Source organism: Lepidothrix coronata, unplaced genomic scaffold (assembly GCF_001604755.1).
Source record: "Lepidothrix coronata isolate B3197 unplaced genomic scaffold, Lepidothrix_coronata-1.0 Scaffold214, whole genome shotgun sequence".
Classification (NCBI taxonomy): Eukaryota; Metazoa; Chordata; class Aves; order Passeriformes; family Pipridae; genus Lepidothrix; species Lepidothrix coronata.
This window is the reverse complement of record NW_016690394.1, coordinates 178817-206489: the sequence shown is the minus strand read 5'-3', so window position 1 is coordinate 206489 and position 27673 is coordinate 178817. Positions and strand designations below refer to the sequence as shown.

At 50.3% G+C, this 27673-nt stretch overlaps 1 protein-coding gene across 9 annotated transcripts in view; it reads right to left on the bottom strand.

Annotated features, from left to right (window-relative positions):
- Nucleotides 1–27673, bottom strand: part of EIF4G3 (eukaryotic translation initiation factor 4 gamma 3) — a 143691-nt gene that overhangs the window by 12908 nt on the left and 103110 nt on the right. For 8 of the 9 annotated variants that reach the window (XM_017833446.1, XM_017833438.1, XM_017833439.1 and 5 more), the window contains 16 exons: nucleotides 24254–24342; nucleotides 22476–22725; nucleotides 20035–20192; nucleotides 18818–18943; nucleotides 17676–17786; nucleotides 13740–13910; nucleotides 12568–12765; nucleotides 11054–11200; nucleotides 10538–10774; nucleotides 8393–8497; nucleotides 6840–6972; nucleotides 5658–5752; nucleotides 4019–4112; nucleotides 2965–3082; nucleotides 1376–1599; nucleotides 126–241 (listed from right to left, as the gene is read on the bottom strand). In XM_017833446.1, the coding sequence (XP_017688935.1) occupies nucleotides 126–241; nucleotides 1376–1599; nucleotides 2965–3082; nucleotides 4019–4112; nucleotides 5658–5752; nucleotides 6840–6972; nucleotides 8393–8497; nucleotides 10538–10774; nucleotides 11054–11200; nucleotides 12568–12765; nucleotides 13740–13910; nucleotides 17676–17786; nucleotides 18818–18943; nucleotides 20035–20192; nucleotides 22476–22725; nucleotides 24254–24342 (2372 nt within the window). The remainder of the gene's footprint in view (nucleotides 1–125; nucleotides 242–1375; nucleotides 1600–2964; nucleotides 3083–4018; nucleotides 4113–5657; nucleotides 5753–6839; nucleotides 6973–8392; nucleotides 8498–10537; nucleotides 10775–11053; nucleotides 11201–12567; nucleotides 12766–13739; nucleotides 13911–17675; nucleotides 17787–18817; nucleotides 18944–20034; nucleotides 20193–22475; nucleotides 22726–24253; nucleotides 24343–27673) is intronic. The other variant, XM_017833441.1, reaches the window with a different exon arrangement.

The following is a 27673-nucleotide window of genomic DNA, read 5'->3' as shown; positions in this document are numbered from 1 at the left end:
CAGATTTTGTCTGTCCCCACCAGTTCTGCTGCCTCTGTGTGGGCTGGGTGCTCACACAGTTCCTGCAGAGAAAGCACTCCAGCCCTGCAGAGCTTTCTGCTAAGTGAGGCTTTCATCTTGCTTACCTTAAAATCATTAATATGCAAGAACTCATCAATGATAGACTTGCATTTTCTCTCTATTTCCTCTTCTGACAATGAAGGCTTTTCTTGCACTGGAGCTGGAGGAGCTTCTGGCTTGGCTGGTGGAAACACAACAAAAAAAAACGTGTTTGGGAAAGGAAACCCAGCATCATTTTAGAGATGACATTCTGAAAACAGAAGCCACTGGAGCAGGTGTGCTCCCTGTCCCATCCTCAGGCACAGGGCACTTCTTGGACGGGGCTTGGAGCAACCTGGGCTAGTGGAAGGTGTCCCTGCCCATGGCAGGGGGTGGAATGAGATGGGCTTTAAGGTCCCTTCGAACCCAAACCATTCTGGGATTCTTTCCCAGCTCCATCCCCCCCTATGAACTCCCAGTATTCCTGTAACTCGGTCTTGCAGGAGCACAGCTGGCAATGGCACAGGTGGAGCACCTCAAAGCTCTCCATCAACACGAAATAATTAACTGGGAGCTGGTGCAGGACATGGCAAAGTTAAAACACTGACTGCAACGGGCAGCAGCCCAAGGCAATGTCCTGATCACAGCCCAAAACCCTGGTCCCATGGAGTCCTCTGCAACATCCCAAAGCTCCACAAGGAGCGTGTGCCGTCTGTGGCAGTGGAGATGTTTCCCAGGGAAGGAGCAGAACACTGGACTTATCATAAAGGTTCTGTCCACAGGGAACATCACCCTAAGTGTCCTCAGCGTTTTCTCACTAACAAATCAGCTCCAGCTGGCAGGAGGGAAAAGCAGGAGCTGCAGCACCGACAAGGTGACAGACGAGTCACCCCAGTGGGTGCCACCCCCTGCTGCACCAAGGCTGGCTTGGAAGGAGGGCTGGCAACAACACAGCACCAAAAAGCTGCTGTGAACCCCCTGTCCCAGACCCAAATCCCTGCCCTGCCCCTGGGGAATGTTTGGAAAGGGCAGATAAGGCTTTACTGGGCACTGAAGAAGCATTTCTGAAGAACTGACACTGATTTGAGCCCATAAACCAGTGGGACAGTGACAGGATGGTGGGGGGGTGCTGTGCCGGTTCCTGCAGCCTTTCAGGTCCACGGATCCTACGGAGGAGCTGGTGAGAGGGATGAGGCCCAGGCCTGCCTGACTCAGCTGTGCCCCCCGCCTGACAACACTTCCCACCCCTGCACAGAAACCTGTCACTGCTCCTGGCAGGTTTTCCCTCGTGCCTTTTCACACCTCCAGACCCCCCGAGCGCGGAGGAGCCGCTCACCGGGTTCCTTGGCTTTGCTCCTCTCCGCCTCGGTGCTGTTCCTGTCCATCTCCATCCCGCCCGTCAGCTGCTTCACCGTCTCCAGCATCTCCCTGCGCTGCTCCTCCTGCGCCTGATTGTCCAGGAGCAGCTCTTTGCTGCTGCTGCCCCGCAGGAACGTGTTGGGGCGGGACAGGGAAGGGGGCAGAGGTTTGTCGTTCTTCTCCCTGCCCGTGCTCCCGCGACTGCGGGACAGAAACACACTCAGGGGATGTGGCTCAAGCAACCCCTGCCAGGAAAGGCACTCCATGGCTTTAGAGTAACTGCAGGGAAAAACAACTCCACGACCCAAACCTCACTCAGTTTTTACAGCTGTAGCTACACAGAATGTAATGAAAATGAACTCCGTCTCAGAGACACACAAACACAAACATTCAGAGTGGACAGGCAGAGCCAACGCTTCCTAGAGAACACATGGAAAAGCAATGATGCCCCTACAGCACCTGTTACACATGAAACAGTGGAGTTTATGAGTAAAGGCTCTGTTCTACTGTGAAATGGGATGAGATATTTAGATTGGATATTGGGAAGGAATTCCTGGCTGTGAGGGTGGTTTGGCCCTGGCACGGGTTGCCCAGAGAAGCTGTGGCTGCCCCATCCCTGGAAGTGTCCAAGGTCAGGTTGGGTGGGGCTTGGAGCAACCTGGGCTAGTGGAAGGTGTCCCTGCCCGTGGCAGGGGTGGCACTGGATGGTCTTTAAGGTCCCTCCCACACAAACCATTCTGTGATTCCATGAGACTTCTATTTTTTAGCCATTTACTTAAAAACACCTTCCAAACAGTGAAGGCTCCCAGCAACAGGTGACAGGGACCTGCCCTATTAATTATTGTGTTAATGAATAAGATGGGCAAACCAATTCCAAAATAGAACAATTTCCAGTTAAGCCCAAGTTTTAGGTGAAATAGGAGGGAAAAGATTAGAGGCACAACCCAGGAAAACACTACAGCAGCTCATGTGTACTGGAAGGAAGAACCAGTGGCATTTTAAATGAACTGTACATTTATAAACCATGTCTAGAGCTAATAAATTATTGAGGGTTAATACATGTTTCATGCTACAAGCTGGAGTAGCTGCAGCCCTGATGGAATCAGGGTGTGAGAGAGGCTGTGCAGCCTTTTGTGGGATGTGGGAGCACGGCCAGGTCAGTCACACCTGATGGGAAGGGTCACACACGGTGCTTTAAGCACATTTCTGCAAGGTTTTAGGTCTGTTTTTCTGTATAAATAAACCTGCTGACCTGGCTGAATTCACAGCCATTAAATCCAATCTATTTACTACCACATTTTATCTGAAGAGCTTTTAATCTGTTATAAACAACCACCCTTAGCTGAAGGGTGAAGTGGAAACTAAAACATTCATCGAAATGGCTTTAAAAATTAATTCCACCCGTCTCTCCCACGATATTTTAAAATACACACGTGTTTAAAGTCAACTCAGAGGGGAAAACAGACGCAGCCATTCCTGGAAAGGCAAGGAATTCTTTCTGAGTGCTGGCAGGCAGAGCAGCAGGTGCGAAGTGCAGATGTAGAGGCAGCCAAGAGCAACACTCACCTCGTTAAGGCCCTGCGGGATTCGAGTTCGGAAGATGCGGATGAGGCAGAAACGGGGGAGACTGGAGGCTGCAGGGCAGAAAACCTGTTCAGACTTGTGGCACTTGGTCGCAAGGAGTCTGGGGATTGTAAAGAACAGAGCAGAGCAATGAGGTCAGGAGTGGTGACACCTCGGCATCACAAAGTGACACAGCAGCTGGGGTTGGAGAGATGGGGAGAGAACTGCAGGGAAAAGGCTGGTCCTGCCCTGCTTTAGCCTGACTGTCAGGAGGGCACCCAGGGAGGGGAGGAGACTCTTCAGGGTCTGCAGCTTCCTCTCGAGGGGCAGCTCTGACCTCTGCTCTCTGTGCCCAGTGACAGGACCCAGGGAATGGCTGGAGCTGTGCCAGGGAGGGTTAGTTTGGATCTCAGGAAAAGGAGTGATCACCCCTCTCCCCAGAGAGTGGTTGGCACTGACCAGACTCCCCAGGGCAGTGGGCACAGCCCCAAGGCTGCCAGAGCTCCAGGAGGGTTTGGACAAAGCTCTCAGGGACAGGGTGGGGTTGTTGGGGTGCCTGTGCAGGGCCAGAGGCTGGACTGGATGCTCCTTGTGGGTCCCTTCCAGCTCAGGATATTCTGTGATTCTGTGGACACGTGGCTGGGGACGTGGGCTGAGGAGCTGTACATGGACAGCTGATCCCTAAGTGGAACAGGATCCCCTGGACCTTCCCCACACCAGAAGGTGTCCCTGGCCATGGCAGGGCATGGAATGAGATGAGCTTTAAGGTCCCTTCCAACCCAAACCATTCTGGGATTCTGTGACTTATGGACAGAAACAGCCCTGTCTGCTACTTCAAGAGGTTTAGCTGCAACCCTGGGGTGCAGAGGAGGGCAAGCAGTGTCCTGGCCATAGGCTGGGAAATTGGGGTGTTTTGTGCAGGGCCAGGAGTTGGACTTCGATGATCCCTGTGGGTTCCTTCCAGCTCAGGCTATTCCATGGTTCTGTGGTTCTGTGAACCCCACCCAGACCTGCTCTCTGGCAGCAAAGCCCAGGGTGAGCATCCATCCCAACTTACCCATCTCGCTTGCCTTGGCTCCACCACTGCTGCCCTTCCCCCAGCTGCCCAACTGGGCTTTAGGCACGAGCTGAATCTTCTCATCTATTGTGGGCTGTAAAACACACCACGACGGTCCATGACAAGGGCAAATCATACAGTTTCATTAAAAATGGGGTATTTTTTGGCAACAATCCCTGTTCTTTGAACACCGAAACACACTTTAACACATTTTTGGAAGACCAAACCCTGGCCAAAGACAGAGGACATCAACAACGAAGGGCATCACAAAGAGCCTCTTCCAAAGGTCAGTGAAAAACTCTCTGACATTCAAGTGATCAGGAGCTGCTTTTTTCCTGGGAGTTCTGAAGCTCAGTAAGGTGGAAAAGCTCAGTATATCAGAAACTGGAAGGCGTTAAGTTTGTTTGTGATGTGCAAACCAGTTCCACTGTCCATTCAACCCTCCAGTCACGGCTTTGGGGGGATCTGAAGGGCAACAAACAGAATCCAGAGGGCGAAGGATGACAACAGGTCGCAGAACTTGGAGGTAAGTGGTGTCTGACAAGGACAGAACATGGATTTTACAGTGCTCAGTGGGTGAATTTATTGACCAGGAGGTTGCGACCCCACAGATCTCTGGTGAGCTCCTCTCTCCTTCCAACAAAGCAGCTGCTGTGGAACCAGCTCCATTTGTATGGAATGGAGAAGGGCTTTTCCCAGGTGAAAAGCCCAGGCAGAACAGGCTGAATCCCTCCTGCTAATGAAGATCTGGAGTCTGTTTTATGACTTCCAGAAGGAACAAACTGAGTGAATTTGCAGAAGGGCTGTAGTCTGTCCAGGTCCTGGTTTACAGCTTTGCAGGAATCCAGGCACTGAGTGTAAAATTCAGGGAGAGTGACATTAAGTGGGACAAGGGAACGTTTAGGAGTCACCTGATTTATGTGAAGGCCAGAGTTCTCCTTGGTGAGAAAACCCAGTCCTGTTCTGAAGATTAAAAAAGGAGAAATCTCCAACTTCCCTAAACCTTCAGCCTGACAAAATGTCCCAAACCCACCACTGATGGTGAAATAACAGGAAGATGCTCCTCTGGAAGATGGCTCTCAAAATTTATCATATACTGGGGGATGTAACCAGGCCACAGAGGTCCAGAAACACTCTGAAAGGAGACACAGCTCTTCCCATTCTCCCTGGTCCTTTCAATCCTGCCATCTGTGACACTGGACGCGGCCTCCTCCTTTTACTGAGGAGCAGTGTCAGAACAGGGTCTTGAGAACTTGAGGCAGCCAAGGAATTCCATCAGACAGGTGGTTGAGACCCCTCAGTAACAGCCAGGGATGTGCTGCATCCTCATCTCCCACAACTGAATGAAATGCAGATTTTCCAACTACAAGACCTGGGCGACCAGAAGGACACTGTGAACCTGAGGAAGAATGTCTGCACGCTCCTCTCCCTCAGAACAAACAGAACAGGAACATCCAGAAGATAACAGAGCCTTCCCTTGTGCTTTATTTATGCACAGTATTAACTCTGGGGATTCAAAACATCCCAGCCCCAAGTTCTGCCCTGTACACACTGTCCCAGTCTCTCCTGGAGGGCACATCCAGCAAGGCAAGACCTTGGCATTTTTACTGCTCTGAAGGAGCCCAGTGCTGGCACCTACCTTGGTGATTTTAAGGAACTTGGTGGGGTCCAGCACTCTGCTGTTCTTTGCCCCCTGCACAGTGTTCCAACCGCCTTCATCCACCCGTGGGACACCTGCAGGCAGCAAACACAACCACCCTCAGCTCGTCCCACTGCTCCAGGCTCCACGTCCATCCCCCAGTCGCCTCCAGGCTCCAAGGAGAGGGACCAACCTGGCACATCTGGGCTGAGGAATGTCTTTTGCAGGCTTTCTTCACACTAAGATGACACAACCAGCCTGCCTGACTTTATTCTTATGAAACAGCCTTGACATAAAAGCTCTCAGTACTTTAAAGGCTGGTTTTGGTAGGGACTGTTCCTGGTTGGATCTCCCTGTGCTCTGGACACAGAGCTCTGGACACAGCTGTGGATGTTGTGTGTTCACAGCTCACGGGAGGAGCAGGTGAAATGCCTTCCCTGACCACACCTGTTCCACACATTTCAGCAGTGCTTGGTCTGACAAAGAACCCCTCAGGCACTCCCAGGTTCCTCACCTTCTCCTGATGCCACTTTTAGGATAATTACAACAAAATCTACATGTATTTTCTTTATGCTCTGTTTTCACAGCACTTTCACTTGACAATCCTCAGTACTAAAGAATCCCAAAGGTGACTTTCTCCTTGCCCTGCTCTGTGCCAGGGCTCATTTTCCCAGTCACTCCAAGTTCATCTTCAGGCAGTGCCAGGCCCAAGGGCCAGGAGCAGTTTAAGGTAATGTCAAGACAGTCCTTCATGCACAGTCAGCACCTCACAAGTTTAACAGTTGAAGACAACATGGTTACTCTCCAAATTAAGTGCTATTCCCCTGAAATGAGACTGTGGTGCATGAGAATGGATGGCAAATCTGACTCCTATGTAATAACTTGTTTCCCAGATTCCTGGCAGCCTGTCACAAACCAAACAGGGTGTGCAAGAATGGAAAACTTCAGCACTGTTGGCTTGTGCTTGGTTCTTTTCACCCACGGGATTTGCCCCTGAAAAATCCCCACAGCCAATCCAAGGCAAGTCTGTTCCCTCTCCAGCCTCTGCCATAATCAGGCCTCAATTCTCTTTGCTCTCTACATTCAGGAAAAAGCAAACCCAAGAGATTGTTCTCTTTTCTGTGGGGTTCCCTCTATGGCCACTGGATGTGAAATGAGCAGCCAACGTGGCTTTTACTTTACCTGGTCTCCTCTTGTCTTTGGTCATGAGTTGTTGTACCTTCCTCTGTTCTTCCTGCTCTTCAATCTTGGCTTCTTTATGGATCTGCTCGATGGTCTTGGGGCCCTGGTCTGCTCTCCTGGACACCCAGTTGCACTGGGGAAGAGGCAAACACGTGCTCAAGGAAACTTCCAGGGAATTCAAATATCACAAACAAGGCCTAATCCTCCCACCCTTGTCATGTCTGAGAGGGGCTGGGGAAATTCTGTGGAGCTGGGACACGTTGGGGACATGGTTATTCCAGCACCAGAGGCCAAAGTGATGTACTCTGGTACAGAGCTTGTGCTGGAGAATGGAGGCTGCAGTGAAGACCTGACTGAATTCAAGCCATGTGAACCCCCAGCAGCTGCACATTCCCAGCTTCCCACTCTTTCTAGGTTCAGAGGAGAGAGGAGGACTAGAGGGAGGCTGCTGTCACTCTCTGTTTATGACTGACACAGTTATTGGAGCCTTTCCTCCGAGCTTGAGGGAAAAAATGAAACCCTGAAAATAAAAAAGCAAGAAGTGACTGATTTTATGTGGAGCTGGTGCTTTGCCACTCCAGGGATGGTGATGGCTGAGACAGGAATCCTGCAGAGAGAGGTGCAGCTGCCTCAGCACAGAACATTTCCCCTGCTGATGTGCCCATTCAGCCATGCACTGCCCAGACCCTTCCAGGCCTGGAATAACCAGACCGGGTTTATCCTGCTACAGCCTCAGCACAGCTCTGGGGGTAATTATGGGCCCTGCAGCCAAAGCAGTGACTGCAGCCTTTAAAAAACCCAAACTAGCTCCAAACCAGCTGTTTGGGCTCTGAGCAAGACCCTCTCAGGCCTTTGGTCAGGCTGCCTGCTGGCCAAATCTGAGCTGACACAGGATTTCTCTTCCTCTGAGGGGAAATGAATGGTGCTGGGAAGGTTTGTACCACACACAGTCACATCTTCACCCTGCACTGCACTTGTGCTGACCATGGGCACCCTCAGGGCAAAGGAGAGATTTCCTGTCCTTGAACGGTCAGATTTCTGGGAGAAGGAGCACAGATCTCCCCCTAACATCCCACTTGTGCTGTAAATCCCTGCTCTTGGATGAGAGCTCTTCCAGCCCAGACATGCAAGGGAACATGACAGGCTGGGAAAGCTGGGGAAGTTCACCTGGAGAAGAGAGGGCTCCAGGGAGATCTGAGAGCCCCTTCCAGGGCCTAAAGGGGCTCCAGGAGAGCTGGAGAGGGACTTGGGACAAGGGGTGGAGGGACAGGACACAGGGAATGGCTTCTCACTGCCAGAGGGCAGGGAGAGATGGGAGATTGGGAAGGCAATGTTGGCTGGGAGGGTGGGGAGGCCCTGGCACAGGGTGCCCAGAGAAGCTGTGGCTGTCCCAGTCCTGGAAGTGTCCAAGGCCAGGTTGGAGGGGGCTTGGAGCAGCCTGGGCTAGTGGAAGGTGTCCCTGCCCATGGCAGGGGGTGGCACTGGACAGGCTTTAAGGTCCCTCCAACCCAAACCATCCTGGGATTCCATGATTCAATGCAGTTGGCACCTACCAGCCTTAGGTCTATCACATCCTGGAGCATGAACCGAATCCTTGAGGAGGTTTTCCTCTCTTTCACAATCTTCTCCATCTGATTAAAATACTGGTCCATGCGGGGCTGGACAAGAAAAACATCGGCATCAGTGTGTTGTGGAGGAAAATGAAAATACTCCTTCGGGGGGAGTCAGCAGGTCCTGCATTCCAGCATTCCTGGGGACATGGAGCTGCTCTCCAGAGAGGTGACTGCCGGCTCTTGTACACCCCTTCCAGGTGGGATGTGCAGGCAGTGAGGCCCAAGTGTGTGGGCACACACCTTCCCTGTGGTTTTAATTACCCAAACAATCAACACCCTCTGCATGTGCACAGTAAACATTACAGCCATTAAAAATATATCTCAGTTCCTCCCTGTGCTCACCCCAGCCCAAGAAAAAGTGGCTCAGGGAGCTAAATGGGTACAAAACTAACCCTGGTCACACCATTCCATGGTTCACTCCCCAGCTGTCTGAGCTGGGCCAGGCTGAGCAGCAGCACCACAAATCCCAGCAAGAGCAGTTTAATGGGCTGCACTGAAGGATAAAATCCCACAACCCCTTTTCATCCAAAAAACCATGATGTGATGGAATCCCAATCAGTTCATACTAAGCCATGAAACTGTATCATTAGAGAAGCCTCTGTCAGGTCTAAATTTGGCTCATCAGGCTCCAAAAAGCTTTTTTCCCAAATGAGGGCTTGGACTGTTTTAAATAAAGACTTTCAGGGCAGTTTTCTAAAGTGTTTCCCATTCCCGTCACTAAAAACCTTGCCCTTGTAGTTAAACAAACAAGAAAAACCTCATTAAAATTTGGTTCTGGCCTTGCTTTGGAAAGTTCCAGCTCTGAGAGCAAATGTTTCCAAAGCTGGGAATGACGGGGAAATATTTCCAGTGGCCTTTGTTCAGAAGTTTTAATTAAAGCAATGAACAACACTTCAGGTTCAATAAAAACACGTAATAAAATGTCTACCCCATTAACAAGGATTCTCACTCAGTCTTGATAGAAATAAGAGATCCCAAAGACAGGACACAGCATCTAGAATAACTCCCCTGCTCCACTGTGCCACAGCTCGAGAGTCCAGGATCCGACAGAGCCCCAAAATGTTGCCTTTTACAGTACTCAAAAAGACCAGAACAGCATCCAGGCCTCATCCAGCCTGACCTCAGCTTACAAGTCAGACCCTGTTTTGTTCCCAAAGCAGATGGGAATTCAATCCCTGTTTCTGGCACTGTCACACCGGTGTCAGTAACAGTGCTGTGCTCACAGCACAGGGGGGTCAGCCTGGGACTGCTGACAAACTTCACTGTTTTGGTCAGAGCTCAAAGAACACTTTGGGGAAGTGCTTCCCCTTAAGGCTCAGGACTGACCCACCATGATCCCTGAGATCCAGCACGTGAAGAGGGAACTCCCTGCCCGGGGCAGCTGAACACAATTAGCTCTGTTTGTTTCCAGAGCTGAGTCCCACTGATTTCTGGCAAAACCCTCGAGGTTTTCATCCCAAGCCTGGTTTTTGCAAAGGAGAAGCAGACTGTGCCAAGAGAAGCTCACGGAGTGTGTAATCTTCCGTGCTCCAGACACATGTGCTGGAAAATGGGGAGGAGGACACGGGAGTGCTGCTGTTACAGAGCAGCTGCCCCAGCCCAGCCCAGCTGGAGACAAGGATGACACAAAATAAAGGCACCCCCAAGGCTCAGGTCGGGGTTTGGACCAGTTAATGAAGGTTTTTTAGATTTAAACTGACCAACACAATTAAATGGCGGATTTTGTAGGTAACATAAACTTTCAGTGATGCAGAGACAACTCTTAAGTATTAATGTTTTGGGAACTACAAGTAAAGAGGCACATCCAATTTGGAAAATATAAGTGTTGAGCACTTCTGGACTTTGTGTTTGGATGAAATCTTTGGAAACAACAACTGGAGAGCACTGTTGGAAAGGACACAGAATCTATTACAGAGCAGGGAGCGAGGCCAGGTCATGATGAAACAGCCACAGCAGAGCGGATGAATTCCTCACGCTGCCTGGAAATTCCTGAAGGAAAACCAAATCCTCAAACGAAAACACTCCACACCCATCTTTCCAGCCCTGCCCAGGGAGCCTCATCCCTTGCTCCTGCTCCTGCCCCACCTTTGCCTTCTCGAAGTCCAGGTCCTTGCCGATGGTCGTGAGCAGGCGGCAAAGGCACTCGAGGGACTCCTCGTCGTGGTTCTTGAGCAGCTTCACCACACAGTCGTGCATGATGGCCTCTGTCAGCATCTTCAGCTTGAACAGCTCCCCAATGAACTTGATATTCCCGATGGATCTCCGCCGGGCTTTGTCCTTGGCCTCTTCCAGCTCGTCGTGAAGCCGCGTCTTCTCCTCCGGCTGCAAAACAGCAGAACAGCCCTGTAAAACCACGCTCCCAGAGCACAGAACTCCACTGAAGATCCAGTTTAGAGTCGCTGTTTACTCTTTTTCTCCTAAAGCCCTGAAGGATGCCGGTAAAAACCCGCTATCAAGGCAAATATTTTTTATTATCCTCAGCCACGATGACAGAAACAAACTCTCCATCCACCCCAGAACTCCCCCCGAATCGACTGCTGTCTCAAAAGGAAGTAATTTTCTGAGTGAGCTCTGAGATTTATGGGGAAAAATACCACTTACAGTGGTGGCAGCTTCGAGTTCCTTCTGCTTCTTTTCAAAGACGTCGTCGTCAGCCTTGTCCTTTTCAAATTCCTTCTGGCAGCGATTTAACAGCAACTTGCGGAAATTTACTGTGCTCCCGGGTTTGTCTGCCATGGGCACCTTCAGCTGCAGGGGAAGGAAGAAAAACATCAGCAGAAATTGGGATAAACTCCACAGAGGAGTAAAGTTCCTGTAAGCCACCCATAACATTTTATTATGCTCTTCATCCTGAGCCCCAGCGCTCCACGAGGCTGCGGAAGTGAAGCCTCACGTCATGATTTCCAGCAGAGTTTTACACTGCAGATGTAAAGTCACACTCCAAACTTGGCTGACACCACCTCCGCCCGGGGATGGATTACATTTCCATCCACAGGATCCCTCAGAAACACCCACTGCTTAAAAAACACTCCTGTTATGTGCTGAAGACTGAGCCTTCGCTGCAAGAAAAAGGGTTATTTTGTCCCAAATTCACCATCTGGGAATGGCGACAGCCTGGCCTGGCACCTTGGGCTCCCTTGGAAATGAGAGACACTGAAGGGGGGAGGCCCTGGCACAGGTTGCCCAGAGAAGCTGTGGCTGCCCCATCCCTGGGAGGGGTTGGAGCAAGGCCAGGCTGGAACAACCTGGGAGGGTGGAAGGTGTCCCTGCCCATGGCACGGGGTGGCACTGGACGGGCTTTAAGGTTCCTCCCAACCCAAACCATCCTGGGATTCCATGAGATGATTCTGTGAATCCCCTGCAAACCAGCAGCAGGAGGGGTGGGTCTAAAGGCAGACCTAGTCCTGACTACACTCAGGATTTGTGCTGCAATCTTCCCTTTGCATGTGTACCTGATAAAATTGGAATGGATTTTTCATTCTTTCCTTTTCTTGTTGGAAAAAAAAAAGACTTGAAGGCTGTTTCTAGTCCTTCTTAAGTGCACAAATATTAAAACTAATTCATTCATCTCTCCTACCTTGTGCCTTATGAAATCTAACTGCTTCCAGGGTTAGATAATTATTAAAATTAATAGTGTTAATTGGCATTTGAAGCCACATTATGCCTTCTCCACTCTCTCCTCCTGCAGCTCTTACACCCAGCTGCTCCCCCAAACTAGAAGACACCCACCAAGCTGAGCATCCCTACACCAAAGCACCCTGAACCCCCAAAAGCACAGAGACATAGTTGGTGTTTCCAGCCCAGATTTTCTCAGGATTAACCTAATGTGGGGTAAGAAGCACAGGTGGGACTGGATGAGCCATGATGAACCATTCCATGATTCCCTGAACCTCCCCAACGTGACTCGTCACATCTCGCGACCAGGCAGAGCCAAGAGTCCTCAGCTCCAAACACATCCCCCCTCTGCCCCAGGCACGGCCAACAACCAGAAATGCAGCATTAGTTCATCTCCTTCACACTCAGAAACTGAGTCTCTCCCCACATTCCTGTCTCTGCCCAGCAGCTCCAGGGGTTCACCACGCAGAGGCACTTCCCGCTGGATTGGCGGCTCTTACCGTCACCAGGCACCGGCACATGTTGGCGTAGGCCACGGAAAAGCTGGGCTCGTCGATGGCCTTCTCAAAGACCAGGTCAATGACTCCTTTCAGCCTTTCCTCCGTGTCCACCGTCAGGTCTGTCACCTGCTTCATGAGCTGGTTGAACATCTGGGGCGTCAGCTTGTTCAAGATGCTTCGTACCTTGCGGAACAGCTCCTGCACGACACAAGAACTGCCAGGTCAGGCACAGAGGGGGCCAGGGGCTTCCAGGAACGAGCCAGGATGCAGGTCCCAGGGGAATGGATGGAGGTGTCCCACAGGGATGCCCGGGAAGCTGAGTTACACACCACACACTTCTGCACAGCCCAGCCCCAGTTCTCACTCGGCTACCAAAGGCCACGGCTGTGGGGAAGGATTTTTGGAAACTCCCAAGTGCTTTTTTCAAGTGCAACAGAGGCACAAAGCCCTTCCTGTCAGAAATGCTCTTCTTGATATCAATTTAATCCACGAGATAGAAATCAACAGGGAGCAGCCTCTGACTCCTTCAACCACTTCTCCTATACTCAGGTTAAGGCATTTTGTTTTTTCCTTTCCAGGATGATAATTAGGACAATGCTACCATTAGCTCCAAGAATAGAATTCCAGTGTCCTTCCAGACCATCCCAACTTATCCTACAAATTACAAGCCTGACCACCAGACAAACACTTCTGCCCAGAGCGACTGTCCCACAGAGGAGAGGAGGGGGAGAAGGACAGAGGGAGCTTCAGATGGTGCTTGCTGGGCTGGGCAGGACCAACTGAGGGATTTTACAGAGGAACCTCAGTCTTGGTGAAGTTCAGAGAAGAAACATGGTGTAAAAGGGGATGAAAAGTAAGTTCTGTGCTGGAAGTGTGAGGCTGTTTGCTTTAGGATGGGGACAGAAATATTCCAGTAAAACAGCAATAGAAAAGCAGTCCTGGAAGAGAGGTAGTGGGTTGTCTGGTGTTCCCAGTTTAACACACAGGACTGGCATTTAAACTCCAGGTCAAGGACAAACACACGAAAAATACCATCAAGGGAGGGGAAAGCTGGGATTCCAGCTGGAATTCCTTGCCCTTTTGCAGTGTGTGACACAAGGCTGAAGGCAGGTTACCCCCCTCGCCCTGGGGAAGGGTGCTGTACCCTCAAATGTGCCCACCAAAGCTCTCACCTGGGTTTTGACATTTTCCGGGTCCTCGGTTTGGTTTTCCCTCTTCAGGCTCGGCTTCCAGGCGTTCTCTGCCTTCTTCAGGTGGACATCCTCCTTCACACACACAGTGATGATCTTCCTGGGCTCCCTCCTCTGGCCTGGCTGAGATCTCCTCGGTCCAACATTCAACAACTAGGACAAAAACATTCCTTGTTATATCCCCTTTTAAACTCACTCCTGGATAACACACTCTGGGCTCACGTCAACACCCTCCGACGGCACCACCGACCACCAGCACCTCCTCTGGGACTCTGAGGAGTCCCTCAAACCCAACACACTGCTCCAGGGTGGTCAGAGGGAACATGGAGACACCAAACACGCTTCTCTGGGGCAGCTTTTCCCAAAGCAGATATGGGATGACGCTGCCCACCTCACTCAGCGACGCTCCGGACGCTGCTACAGCGGGACAGGACTGAACCCAACGGGCCAACACGGCCTCTGGGAAACCAGGAACTGCAGAACTGAGACACCACAGCAAAGTGTGTGTAAGGACTAAGTCCTCACAGGTGTATTTCAAATGTGCCATCCCAGGCAATCAGACTAGGATAAATCAGCATTTCTGTATTCTCTGCCAGAAACGTTGAGTTTTACTGGCAATTGCTTCCAACGGAGCCATTCTGAGATGGGAATCACATAAAACACTCTGGAGGAGCACCAGTGCAGCTCCTGCCTTGTCTAAATATGGATCCTAACAGATGTAGGACAAACTCTGTGTGGTTTCACAGAAGGGTGGGGAGCACAGTGCTTTGAAACCGCCCCAAGTGCCTCTGCAGTCCTGTGGAAAGTGACGCTCCTCCTGGACAAACCAGGCACAACAACTGCCAAAACTGGGGAGTTTTTCACCAGTTGTACAAGTGGTAGAGCCCAAGATGCCCCCAAGCCCCCTCCTCATCATCTGAGGGCTTCTCATTAAGGACTAAAGGTACAAGGTGCTGGCAGGATAGTGTTCTCCCCCCACATTCCTTCAGATTTCTGAGCTCATTTATCAGAGATGTCCAACCTCAAGGTACAAATTAACACAACAACAAAACTCCGTTATCAAACCCGGTACTTCCCACGGCGGTAACTCGTCTCCTCAGAGGGCAGCAGGCAGCCCCTCGTGGAAGATGGGCCATTTCAAACACTGCTCTGCTCAACAAAGGCATTCAACGAGCACCAGAGAGGCCAAAGCATCCTGGTTATTCCAAGAGCTTCACTGAAGAGGAGGAAAAGGTTCTTGGCTGGTGCCTCTTATGTCATAGATCAGCCCCAAACCTGGGTTTGTGTTATTAAAAAGCAAAATCCTCCTTCAAGGCAGGAGTGGGATGTGTGAGTTGAACCACTTGCCTTTCACAAGGTAAGTGTGTGCGAATGAACACGGTCACTGGCACTGCTGGAGCTCTTGTCTGGGCTTCCTTGTGGGAGAACAGCAACAGATGAAGATGTCAGAAGACAACACCCTCATGCCATGACGTGCTCTGTATGCCAAGGCAATGCCTGGGACAGGGCTACGTGGAGCAGCGTGTCACCCTGCTGCCCCACCACCCAGGAAGAGCCCTGTTCAGATCCCCTGGCACACACACAAATAACCCAGCAGAACATTCAAGCTCCTTTGGGCATGGCCATAGTTCACAGCATCATTAAGGTTGGAAAAGACCTCCAAGCTCATCAAATCCAACCCTCAACTGCTTGGAAGGCAACCACACCAGTTGATCGCTCCTGAGAAATCAACAGCGGAACAAGACAGGGAGAACAGGGAGCCTTCACCAGCTTTTGTGTGTGGGGCATGTTCCTGAAGCAGCCACCGATCCCTCCCTACGGCCCCTGCCCGCTCCTGCCCCGAGCCCTTGGTCGGCACTGGTAGGGCGCAGCAAAGCCTGAGCACAGCCCCACCTTTCCAACCCCCCTCTGCTGCTGCGCCTGTTCACACAGTTCTGCTGCCCAGGTTCTGACCACGCCACAAACGTGGAGAGAAGAAACTTCCCTCCAGCTGAAAAACCAGACGGTAACGCAACAGCAGCTCATCACACACCTCCTGCCAGGCAGGCGGCCCGGAAACCAAAGCCAGACTGGGAGGGTGCCCTGCAAATCCAAACCTTTGGGCTTACTGCCCCCAGGGACAGGGGTAAAGCCAAGGAGAGGTGACCTGCAGCCACCCATGTCCGGCACAGAGGCAGCTCTGGGCTGAAGGACCTCCCGAGCGTGTCGGGGTGTAACGTGCAGGGACGGAGCTGCAGAGGCCGGAGCTTCCTCGGGGAAGGGTCCATGCAAATGTTCCCTTTTAGAGCAAACGGTCCTCCCTGAAGGAGGTGAGTGTGGGAAAACTGAGGGATGCATGGAGCACCTGTGCACCTCCTGAGTACCAGCCTGCCACGTGTCACAACCTCCTCACATCCAACTGCCTTCAAGACCAGACCTTTCAGTGCATCAACAGAACCAGGACTTTCCTTGAGGTTCTATGTTTTCAATATCTGTGAATAAACTCGGTTCAAACTGTTCGATTAGGTTTTGAATCGGTGAACAGCAGCTTCCTTTGAATGTGTAATAAAATGGATCAAACTTTTAAGAGAAAAAATCTGGGGTTTTGGTTCCAGATTTACACGGCAGCAAGTTCAAGAGGTGCCTGGGCTCAGGCCTGGCCTTCTGTACCCCAGGCCATGTAAATAAAGATGGTTCTGGGGCACTTGCACTGGGATAACCTTTCCCACCAATGGCACGGAGCAGTTACCAAGTGTTCCTACGTTAAACTCCATTACTTGTCTTTGGATGAAGAGAGGGGAAAGGAAAGCAGAAAGAAAAGGGACAAGACTCCTGCAGAGGAGCCAAAGACTCGGAGCAGCACAGCCCGACCTGGAGCTCCCACTCAGGCCACAAGTCACGGAAATGCTTTAAAACATCCAAGGAATTAAAGAATCACTTCTCCCTCCACAAGAGGCTTTGAGGGAGAAGACAAAATTGAGCTTCAGTGCTGGGAGAGGCTCTGCCTTCCAAGAAGCACAAGAATTGAGGTGACTCGAGTTTCCATCACCTCTCAGGAAGGACAAAGCAGACTCATCCTGCCACAGGCACGAGGACTGACCTGTCCTCTCCTCTCCGATTTATCTGTTTGCATCTCCTCACCCAACGTCTTGCCTACACCAAAAAGCCCTTCCAGCTGGATTCTGCTTCTGTGCAATTACACCCCCTGTGCCACCTGATGCGACATTTGTTAGTGCCAAAAACACTCACACAACACGTTGAAGCGAAAAGAAGGAAATAAAGACAAAAGCCAAGGAAGCAACACAAAAGATTCTCAACGTGCCGGAAGCTGGTTAGCGCCGAGCTGCTCCACGTTATTTCGGGGCAAGGAAGAGGCAGTGGATTGGATGGATCATGGGCATGGCCTTGCAGAGGTGGGATGGCCAGGGACAGGCAGCACACGCAGGGTTTGCCATGCCAGGGAAACGTCTGGGATTGCTGAGGGCTGCGAACCCTCTGATCCTACAACCGCCGGCATCATAGGACAGGCTGGCTGAACAAGACACCTTCCAGCCCTCCTCCAGAAAAAGGCAAGGAGAGGCTCTGCTCTGCAAAGGCGCAAATGTGAGATGTATGTTATGTGCTGAATGCTCCAAATGAACGGGGTAAGCGGGACTTACCTTTTCTCCCCCTTTCCACAGGTCTGCAAAGTGCAGACCCTCGCGGATCCCGCTCAGGCCAACGTCCCAGCATGCCCTCAGCTGGTGATGTCCCACCCACCACTGAAGACTGCCTAGAGGGGTACAATGCAAGTCTGGTTTCGGTTTTTTTTTAAACAAGGTTGCACCTTTTTGTAAAGTTTTCTGCCAGTCGTTCTTTATCAACAGTGGGCATTGGGGGGAAAAAGGCAACTCTACAAAAAGGTGCAAAGGCTGGGGGGGAGGGGGGGATTTGGCTTACCCCTATCGGCAGGTTCCTCAATGGTGGGTGAGGCGAGACCAAGAGAGGGCATGCTGGGGGCCCGCACCGAGCCAGGGAGGGCAATCCAGGGTTGCTCTGCACTTTGCAGGCCTGCGGAGAGAGAAAGAGCGACAGCGACGTTACCACGACACCGAGCGGCTCGGGACACTCAGCACGGGACGGCAGAGAAGGCACCTCAGGACAACCTGCAAGTCCTAAATGTGGGAAGCACTGTCGACCTCAGGGGGTTTTGTAGACCAGATGGTGCTCAAGAGAAACCACAGCACCGAAGCTACTCCAAGACACCCCAGAACGAGGCGCCGGCCACGACACTGCTCCCGAACCAAAGATGTTACACTGAGTTAACATCACCAGGCTTGACTCCTGGAAACCTGCACACTTGGAAGTCAGGGTGATTCAGAGAACTCTTCTGAAACCAGCAGGTTTGAAAGACCAAGGATGGCTGTGTCATTAGACACATCTGGATGGATACACTGGATGTATCTTAAGAGATGAAAACCAATGATTGCCCTCAATGGAGTTGGTGTCTGTCCTCCGGGGTGGCACATGCTGGGGGCACCTGTGCCCCAAGAAAAGAGATGGCAAAGGCAAGAGTGACGAATTCAGAGAGGGATTTCAGGATGTGGGCACAGCCAGACACAGGGAAAAGAAGAAAAAAACGAAAGAAAAGGCAAGAAAACAAGGAATGAAGTGACTGCAGCAACACACGGAAGCACGAAGAAAGCAAGAACACACAGGCACCGTGTGCATTTTTTGTGTTAGTAAAATCTGTTCGCTCTGTTGGTGTGTTTTGTGGCACAGCCTCCCCCAAGGACACGCAGATGCCGGGTTGTTGTACGACGACGGCGCGACCGCACCCGCGACCGACGGGTCCTGGGGTGGAAACACCTCCACCCCTCACACGGGGAAAAGGGAAGGAGACCAAGCCAATACATACCAGTGACAAACATCCACAACGGTCTCTAATGTGCCTAAACTTAGTCAGCCAAGCAAACCTCACCCCTGCATTCATCCTGCCAAAACCAGAGCCACCGGCGCAGCGGGAGAGGCCCGAAAGCCTGAGGATGGACTTCATCGGTGTTAACGCCAGTTTTTAAAGGAGCAAGTTGGGGTAAACTCACACTTCCAGACACGTTTCTTCCCCCGGGGGCTTGCCTCCCAAAGTCAGCAAAGGCTGGGGTGAAGTCTGGGCCTCGTGGCAGGATCCGGGGGTCCAGCGTTCGCAGCGGCAATTTCGGCTGGTTGACCTGCGCCGTGGACAGAGCACACAGACAGGGCTGCTCAGGGTGCTGAGCTACCAAAGGTTCTGTCACCTACAGCCCACCTCTGAGAAACCATAACAGGCGTATTTAATATCCAAATTAAAGCTTATAACGAACTGTGCAAGTTTTATGCATCCACACTTAACACTAAAAATGAGCATTGAATTTCAAATACATCTTCTATATGCAGAGGGACTACTGAAGGAACAGGTGGAGTTCAGAAACATTTCAAGGCTGAGCAGGAATTATGGAAGATAAGAGGCAAGAACATGGGCCTGCCTTGGTTCAGGATGACAAAGCTGCCACCTTTCCTCAAACCAGTGGCTTTGGGGCTAAAAAGGCAAATGGGCAACCGAGCCAAGGACTCAAACACAGACAGGGCAGTGAGAAGCAATCACAGGGAACTAGGAGGTGGATTAAACAATTTTGGGAACAAAGCTGTGTTTTACAATTTTCCTGGGTATGAAACTCAGAGTGAAAATGTTTCTGCACAGGAGGATCATCTGTATCCTGGAATCTCAAGAGCAAATTTAGTGGTACATCAAAACCAATGAACTCCCCAGTTCTAATGAAAGCAGAAGGCCTTGGTGTCAGCACTGAAATCCCAAGCCCAGACCTACAGCAGAGACAATCAGCTCTGGAACGAGGCTGCATGGAAGTCACAAAACTGCCTGGGAAGCGAGGTCTTAAAGATCTTTTATTAGATCAGCTTATAAACAGTGACACAACTGCTTCAGATCAAAAAAAGAGTTCACCCAAAAGCTTCTCTCTGCTTTTTAACCATCGAACTGATCTGATACGAGCCACTGGCCTTGTTTGGATCCATAGCTCTTTGTGGCTGCATCATTTTAAATTTTAATAACAGCCTGGTATAACTTAACTCAGACAAAGCCCATTAAAAGTACTTTGGTTTTTGATCAGCTGTGCACACTCATTAGGCACCAACACCTCTGTCTGAAGAACTGTGTGGTGTGACCAACGATTTGCCTTTCCCACCAAAAGCCTGCATGGAAAGGGTCCAAGCACAAGGGATCCATGCATTAGGGATCTTTATTTCTATCAAGCCCTGCACGTACCTGTTTTATGGGCTCTCCTCTCACCTTGTCGAGCACCACGTCGCTGATGGGAGGGAGCCCCTCCGGCTTCTGGATACAGGCCGGCATGAACTGGATATCCAGCAGGAATTCCCGGTCATACTGCTTCTTCCCCTCTGGGTCCAGGGGCTTCCACTGCTCTATAGGGAGAGAAAGGCCCTGAGATTCCCAGGAGACAAACCCAGGCGTGGCTCCGGTAAATCCGAAGGGAAGAGGTCGTACAGCTGCCTGGGAAATTGTGATTTATTTCCAGTGTGAGGAGGGGAATATACACGGCATTAAAGGGACATAAACAATGGGGAGCGGAGAGCCAGGTCCAGAGCAACCACACACGATCTGGGCACTAATTCCAGTCCTAACCCATTAATTCCAGTTCTCACTCTCCTGCGGGATATGACGAAACAGGGACAATTCCCAGATTTTGGGTGAAAATGTAGAAGTTAAAGCAGTGTAAAAGGGAGTGATATATACACACAGTCAAGGAGAGCACTGCATGGAACAAAAATATCCTTTGAAAACGTGAAAACACGGAGCTGAGAACAACCCAGGCTGGAGATAACGGGGCAAACAAGAAAACACAACCACAGGCCATAATCCCAGAATTCCAACCTTCCACCCATTTTCTGGAGGGCTTTCTGGGTGTGAAGAATCCTAAATCCTAAAACCTACATGGCAAATCAGCACCTGGTGGCCTGGAGACGGGGTTTTCAGCACTGGCCACACAGTTTGTTTGAAATTAGGGAAGAAAACATGTTTTATCTGAAGGAAAACATCCATAGGAGGTGCTGCCTTTGGATCTCGTTGATGCCAGAGGGCTCAGCATTTACCCAGCCCTTCAGGTATTTATTATTTCCTTATTTCACTCCCTGTCCATTGGCTTTGGGTCTCTGGGATCTCACCATGCACATCCTCGCAGAGGCCACAAACAGGGACTTATTCCAATGATGGGTTTTAACAACTGGGAATGAAAATACAGAGAAGTAATTACGAATTTTGGCTCTTTGTGTAGTTTTATTTCTGCAGAGCTTTGGGATAAAGGGGGGCAGGAGTGGTTTGCCTGGGTAGCTGCATCCCAGCTGGAATTCCTGGCCTGTCCACTGTGCCACACTGCCCATTTATCATGGAAAAGCTCTGACAGCAACAACAAACAGTTTATGTGTAGTTTCCTTCTCCTGTAAAGTTCTCAGTGAGCTGTTTCAACGTGAAGACCAGCTGGGCAGTGTCACAGGAAGGATCTCCAACACAGGAGAGACCAGGATCAAATGCACAATTCCTTCAAAGGGCAAAAATTCCCCTTTTTAGAAAGAGCAGGGCTGAAATCGAAGATTATTACACAAGTCCAACGTGTGTTGCTTTTCCAACCCCTCCAGCTGAGTGAAAGGACATCCAGATCCAACTGGGATTGTTCTGACTGCATCAAGTGTTGGGGAGAGACAGCTGATGAATTATGGATTAACTCCAGGAAGTGCTTGGCTAATGAACTGCTCAGGTACCCTCAGTGTGTGCTGAACTACCAGGAGGCCTCTGTGTTTCCTCCCAACGATATGATCGTCCTGAATTAATAAAACCAAAGCAATCAAGGTCTTTGTCAGAACAAAGTGATGCAGAAATAACCACCTTGGTGTAATCCCTTAATGGTGCTGCTCCTTGTCCAGTGCCTGGTCCACCAGGCTCTCCAGGTCCTTCCTTATTGTTATTATACTCTTTAATTTCTGGGCTCCTAAAAAATAAGTAATTTATTTGGAAGGAGCTTCATCTGAATAAGAAACGGCTTAAAAATTGGCAGCAACTGACTGTCGAGGTCTCTCTTAATGATGTGAATTAACTGAGGTTCAGGTTTATGAATTATCTTCATAAATAACAAAACACCCCTTAGATACACTATATCCTAATTGGTGGGATAGAGCTGGACAGAACCTGGATTGAAAACCATAAACTGTTTCTTTTCCTTACTCTTCTGGAAATCTGAAGATCCTTGCAACTGTTCAGCCAGGAAGTGAAATCTCTATGAACACACATATTCATATTTAGGACCCAGCGAGCATTTTCACATGTCTGATTTCAGAGGTACATCTGAAATAATGGAATTGTTTATGGAATTTATATGGAATTCCTTGGGTGGTTCTCAGCCGTCGATCACAGGAACCAGCTCACTGCCATTTCCACGGTGCTGCAGCCAACACCCACAATAAATTCAAGGAACTGGGGATTTTCTCTTCTCTTCACGAACAGCAAGAGAAAAATCAATTTTCCCCTTGTGCTGCCCCAGAAGGTCCCTCAGGGCCTGTTGGTTAGTGCATCCTGGCAGAGCTGGACATGGTGAACACTGAACCCCCTTCCACCCATCTGTGGGGACGACACACGGGGTGTCACCAGCCCTCAAAGGAGGGAGGCAGAAAGGCCAGGAGGGAAGCAGGACTTACCTGGTTTGTACTGGTACACGGGCCCCTCGCTGGGGGTCTCTGTGCAGCCGGAGTGTGGCTCGGTGCCCTCGCCCTCGGAGATGCTCTCGGCCCCGTTCCGCACGGGCTCCGCCTCCTGCTCCCCGTTCTCCTCCACGGCCTTCGCTGCCTTCAGCTCCGAGGGCTCCCTCTCCAGTTGAGGCCCATGGCTCATTTTCTCCTGGTCAGATTCAAGTACTTTGTCTCCTGAAGGTTCCTCCTCTTCTTTAGGCTGGAGCACAGACAGAGGCAGAGGTTTGTTGAAAACACCCTGACAAACCCAACGCACTCGAAACGGCTCTTGGCCGATCCACACGGCATTTCTGGGTGCAGCAGGAACACAGCTGCATCTCACACAGGGATGGGGAACACCACAAGAGCCACCAGGTGATTTATCAGCTCATTCCCATGGATAACCCCCCGAAAACTAACACTGCAACTGGAAAGACTCAGCGTTGCCCATGAAATTCCCAAGGGATTGGAAGGGAGGAACTGTTAAGCCAAGAGAAATCCCAGCCTGGAAAGACAACCCTGCTTTCCTCCTCTCCCACCATCCATGGTAAAGGGATGGTAAAGGGGTTCTTTCGGGGGATCCTTCCTTTATATGCCTGTTGTTAACTGGAGCAGATCCCACTGAGGAAGGTACAGCCACAATTCCAGCATCTCGGTTTCAGGAAAAACAGCAATAGTATCCCTGGCTGTTAATTTTAGAGCTCTCCAAGGACACAGCCTGATTGTGCACTCAGACGGGGGAGGCGTCGGAACGCGCTTCCCCTGGGAGAAATCCCAGCACATCCAAGCACTGAACAAAGGAAAAACTTCACTGAGGAGGCTCCCGATCCTTCCCCCTCCCCACCTGAGGGCACCACATCCTATCATGCTTTTTGCAGATTTTTAAAGGGAATTCTCTGAAAAATCTGCACTGGTGGAATTCCTGGGTGGGGCAGGAGACACGACTCCTGCAATGCAGGATGAGGAAAGCACAGGAGATGAACCTGCTGGTGCAGCCCCAGGGATGCCCTTTGCTCTCCTCTGCATCATATCAGGCCAACATCAGTTTTTACCCATGGACTGGGCAGTCTGAACTTTCACATTTTTACTCTCTTCCTCCCTCTCTGACTGATTCTAACCCCAGTTTGACCCAGGATATTAAGGAAAGAGCTCCTTCCTGAGACATCCCCACTGCAACGGCACCGAGGGGGATTCTCTTTACTCATCTAAATTACTCTTGAGGTGGTTTTGCCCGAGAACTTCAACATTTTCCTTTCTCAGCTTCTCCATCAGCTGGTCATCAGGAAAGCCAACCTTTGGCCATGACATCCCTGTGCAGTAGAACCTGCCCCGTGTCAGGACGGTGGCCTGGGACCCAAACGGGGCAGTGCTTTGGGATTCAAACCCACCCTTCACTGAAGGACAGCAGTGTTCCCCAACACTGGGAGGCTGCTGGAAGCCTACTGGAACCTCCTAGTGGAAGGTGTCCCTGCCCATGTCTTTAAGGTCCCTTCCAACCCAAACCACTCTGGGATTCTATAATCCTCTGAGTCACTAAATTAGGCAAAACCAAAGAAAACTGAAGAGCTTTAACAGGGAACAGACTAAAGCCTGTTATCTAAAGGATGCTGAGGAATATCCCAGTTCCTCCCCAAAACTCTGCCCTGGATCCTGTGAGACAACGAGGAAGCAACATCTCTAGAACACAGTTCCAAGAGAGCAACATCCCCATTAAATCTGGGGAAAGCAGGATCACGGGCCCCTCTTACCTCTGTCTCTGCCTCCGTCACCTCCTCAGTGGCTTGGGTCCGGTCTTTTGGTTTCTTCCAGGTCTTTGGTGCAGTTACAGCTGTTTGGGCTGCAATGGAATTGTGTATCTGTCACAACACTAAATTACACAGAGCTACACTGGCCCTGTGGGATGTTCTTCCCTCTCGTGGGCTGGTCTGAGGTGCAGGAAAACGAAGCAGCCGCAGGATTCAGCCTGGCTTAACCACTTCTGGTTTCGGTGCAGTAACAACAACCATCAGAATGGCATTAAAACACAGGAATTGTTTTCCAAGTTGCTCATTCAAGCTCAAACTGGCACTTGGAGTAGCAAGGAGGTCATTGCCAACAGCATAAAGATGAAGCAGGGCAAAAGAGAGCCTTCAGAAAGTCAAGTTTTTTGAAAGATCAGGTACTGGCAGGGAGGGGAGGTTGTTCTCAACATATTTTTCTCAAGAATTATTATAAGAATTATAACATCATTATAATATCAACCATAAACAGGCCCAAATTTCCAGTATCTCATCCAAAAGGACAACTCCTCCAATCCTGCATCCCTGCTCTGAGCTGGATTTATATTTCAATTTATAAGTAGGTTCACAACTCCACCATTAATTATCTCTCTGCCTGACTGAGTCAAAGAAAACACCACAGAATATTCCCAAAATCAGCAGTGATTTACTCCAATCATTTTTTCCCCCAAAGGGAAAAGAAACCACACAATATATTAAGGAGACAAACCCATTAATCCAATCTGCTCCTAATTTGCAGCAAGTGCTTCCAGCCCAGATTCGGATCCCAGGCACACACACGCCCAGTTAACAGGGTGTAAATGGGATTGATTTCGTGACTGAAGTTTACTGCAAACAGATTTCCAGCTCCAGCCTTTGGTTTCCAGCAGATACTCTGGAAAAACCCAGCGTGCACTTCCTTTATCACAATACAATACAATTTTGAAAGGCTCTTCACTACGGATAAGTAAGAAAAATGAGTAACAGTCAACTTCCAAAGGGCAAGGAGGAAACAGGATTTGTTGTGTTCCCACTATCCTAAAAGATACATATGAGCCTTGGTGGCTTCTCCAGGGTGTTTCCCTATTTGGTGGGTGACTGTGGATCTGCAGACTCACCGTGAATTCCCATGGGAATCACCACAGCCAGCACAGCCCCCCCAACCCAAAGTGCAACATTGCCATCGATAAAGGATTTTTACCTTCATGCTGAACAGCCCAAAAGTGAAGGTTAATTAAAAAAAAAAAGTCTTATTTAAATCTTCAAAGATCATCTGGTTGTTCAGAGAGCTGATGGTTCATGAGGAGCTGGAAAAATCTGGGTCTCCAAAGCTCTGAGTCCTGCACGTCCCATCCATTGCAGCTTTACAAGCAGGGCAGAGCCTCAGCATGAATCCCGAATTTCCTGGGGCTCAAAGGAGGGGAGAAGAAGGGCCAAGCAGGCATGGATTGCAACAGGGCTTTGCCTTACACAACCAGGATCAGCCTTTTGCTGCTCACGGCAGCTCCGGCACCTCAGCAAGGACAGCTGAGCTATTCCCACCATCCTGGGCTGAAACCAGGCTGGGGAACAACCAGGTGGGGATTCCTGGGATTTACCAAAGCATGGATCTAAGTAAGGCTCCACAGTTCCCTCTGTCACAAAAATCTGCTATAATTCAGTGAAAAAGGAGCGTTTTTCAAAAGCCAACCCACTGTTTTCAGGCTGGACATCGACGGCTTCTTGTTTGGCGATGCCACTTCCACACTTCCAGGGGATTTCTCCAAGGAGGGGTCACGTCTGCACAGTAACAACCTCAACACTGCCACTGCCAAGCAACTTAACTGATTAACCCCCACAGCTTTTCATCTGACAGAATTTCACTCCTCTCAAGCTCCAACCATGGAAATCATCCCCGGTGTAAAATAATGTTTCATTTTTAACCGCACAGAACTAAACTCCGGGGTCATGGATTTGGGGCTGGGGTGTTTCCTTCCTCAGCTGGCAAGACGTTTAACATTATTGCTGCTCAAGAATACACTTTTTCCACCTTTTTTTGGCAAAAGAAACCTTTACAGAGGCTGAGACCCTGCCAATAAGTCTTGCCTTAAATCCCAGGACTCCCATCACCCGGTGGTTCCACAGCAACACTCGCCTGTGTGGTGGAGCTGCCCAGGGTGGATCTCCAGAGATCTCTGGAGATGTTGCTCAACTTTTCCCCTCTTAAAATAGCAGACAGCAGGTTTCTTTTCTGATGTTGAGTTCTCCTTTCTGCTGCAGGAATGGATTTAAAGGAGAATTTATGCTGGTCCGCTTAGAAATCAAGGTGAGTTTAGGTGCCAACCCTCCCAAACCCAAAATCCATCAGGACAACAGCATTGTCCATCTGAGTGGAGTTTCAGCTCTGAGTTTCACTCCAAAAGCCATAGGGAGATGCAAAGTTCTGTGTCCAGCTTGGCTCTTGGCAAGGGAGATCTCCAGACACTTCCTCTCAGTTTTCCTGTCTCCAAAGTTGAGCACCTTCACATGCACACATAGTTTAATTCCTGCCCAAATGCAGCTCCATTTCTGAAGCATTTACACTTCCAGAGCTTGTTTTTGGCCCATTAGATCATTCCATTCCCTTGGAGAAGGGACACCAGCAAACCCAAGCAACACTGAGCTCTTTGTTATCTCTGCTTACAAACACAAGGGAGATAAGGAGTGACAACATGGATACACTTTAGGACTGGAATGAGGAACAAACCCTTATTTCCAGCCCATCCCAGACACCACTCCCAGTGCTAACAGCACCACTGGAGGAATCTGCTCAGCAGGCCCAGAGCTACCTCAGCCCATTTCTCCAGCTGCATCACGTTCCTCCATGGAACATCTTCCCACAGGAGCTCCCCACCAGCGAGTCCACAGCCCATCCAGTGGGACAGGAGGCCTCTCCTCTCTGATGTGGTGCCAACTGTGAAGCCTAAATTAATACCAGCTCTTGTATTTTCACTTTTTTATCCAACATGCCATGAAAAACCAAAGCAAGGACCCACCACTGCCTTCCAGCTCATGGGAAAGAAAACATATTCCAGTGGCTACGGCAGCAAATCAAGAAAAAGGCTACACCTGATTTATGTTTCTGCCTCTCTGGGTTTGGGTGCTGGAGATGTTTCTCCAAGATATTTCCAATTACTGCCCCAAGTTGCCTGTTACAGCCCCCACAGCTCAGGCACACCGGGACTCGCTGGCAGCTGGGCTCCTTTATATTGAAATATGTCTCATAAACGAGCTCTGCAAGAAACAGCCCTTTGAATTCCAAGGGTTAACAAGCTCTTTTGGCTTCCTGTGTTCCAAGGAGTTCTGCCTGGGACAGACACCTGTCTCTTATTTCCCCTTTTGCTCCCCGTAATAGCCGGGACACAGCAGTGACATCAAAGGCCTCAAGGCTCT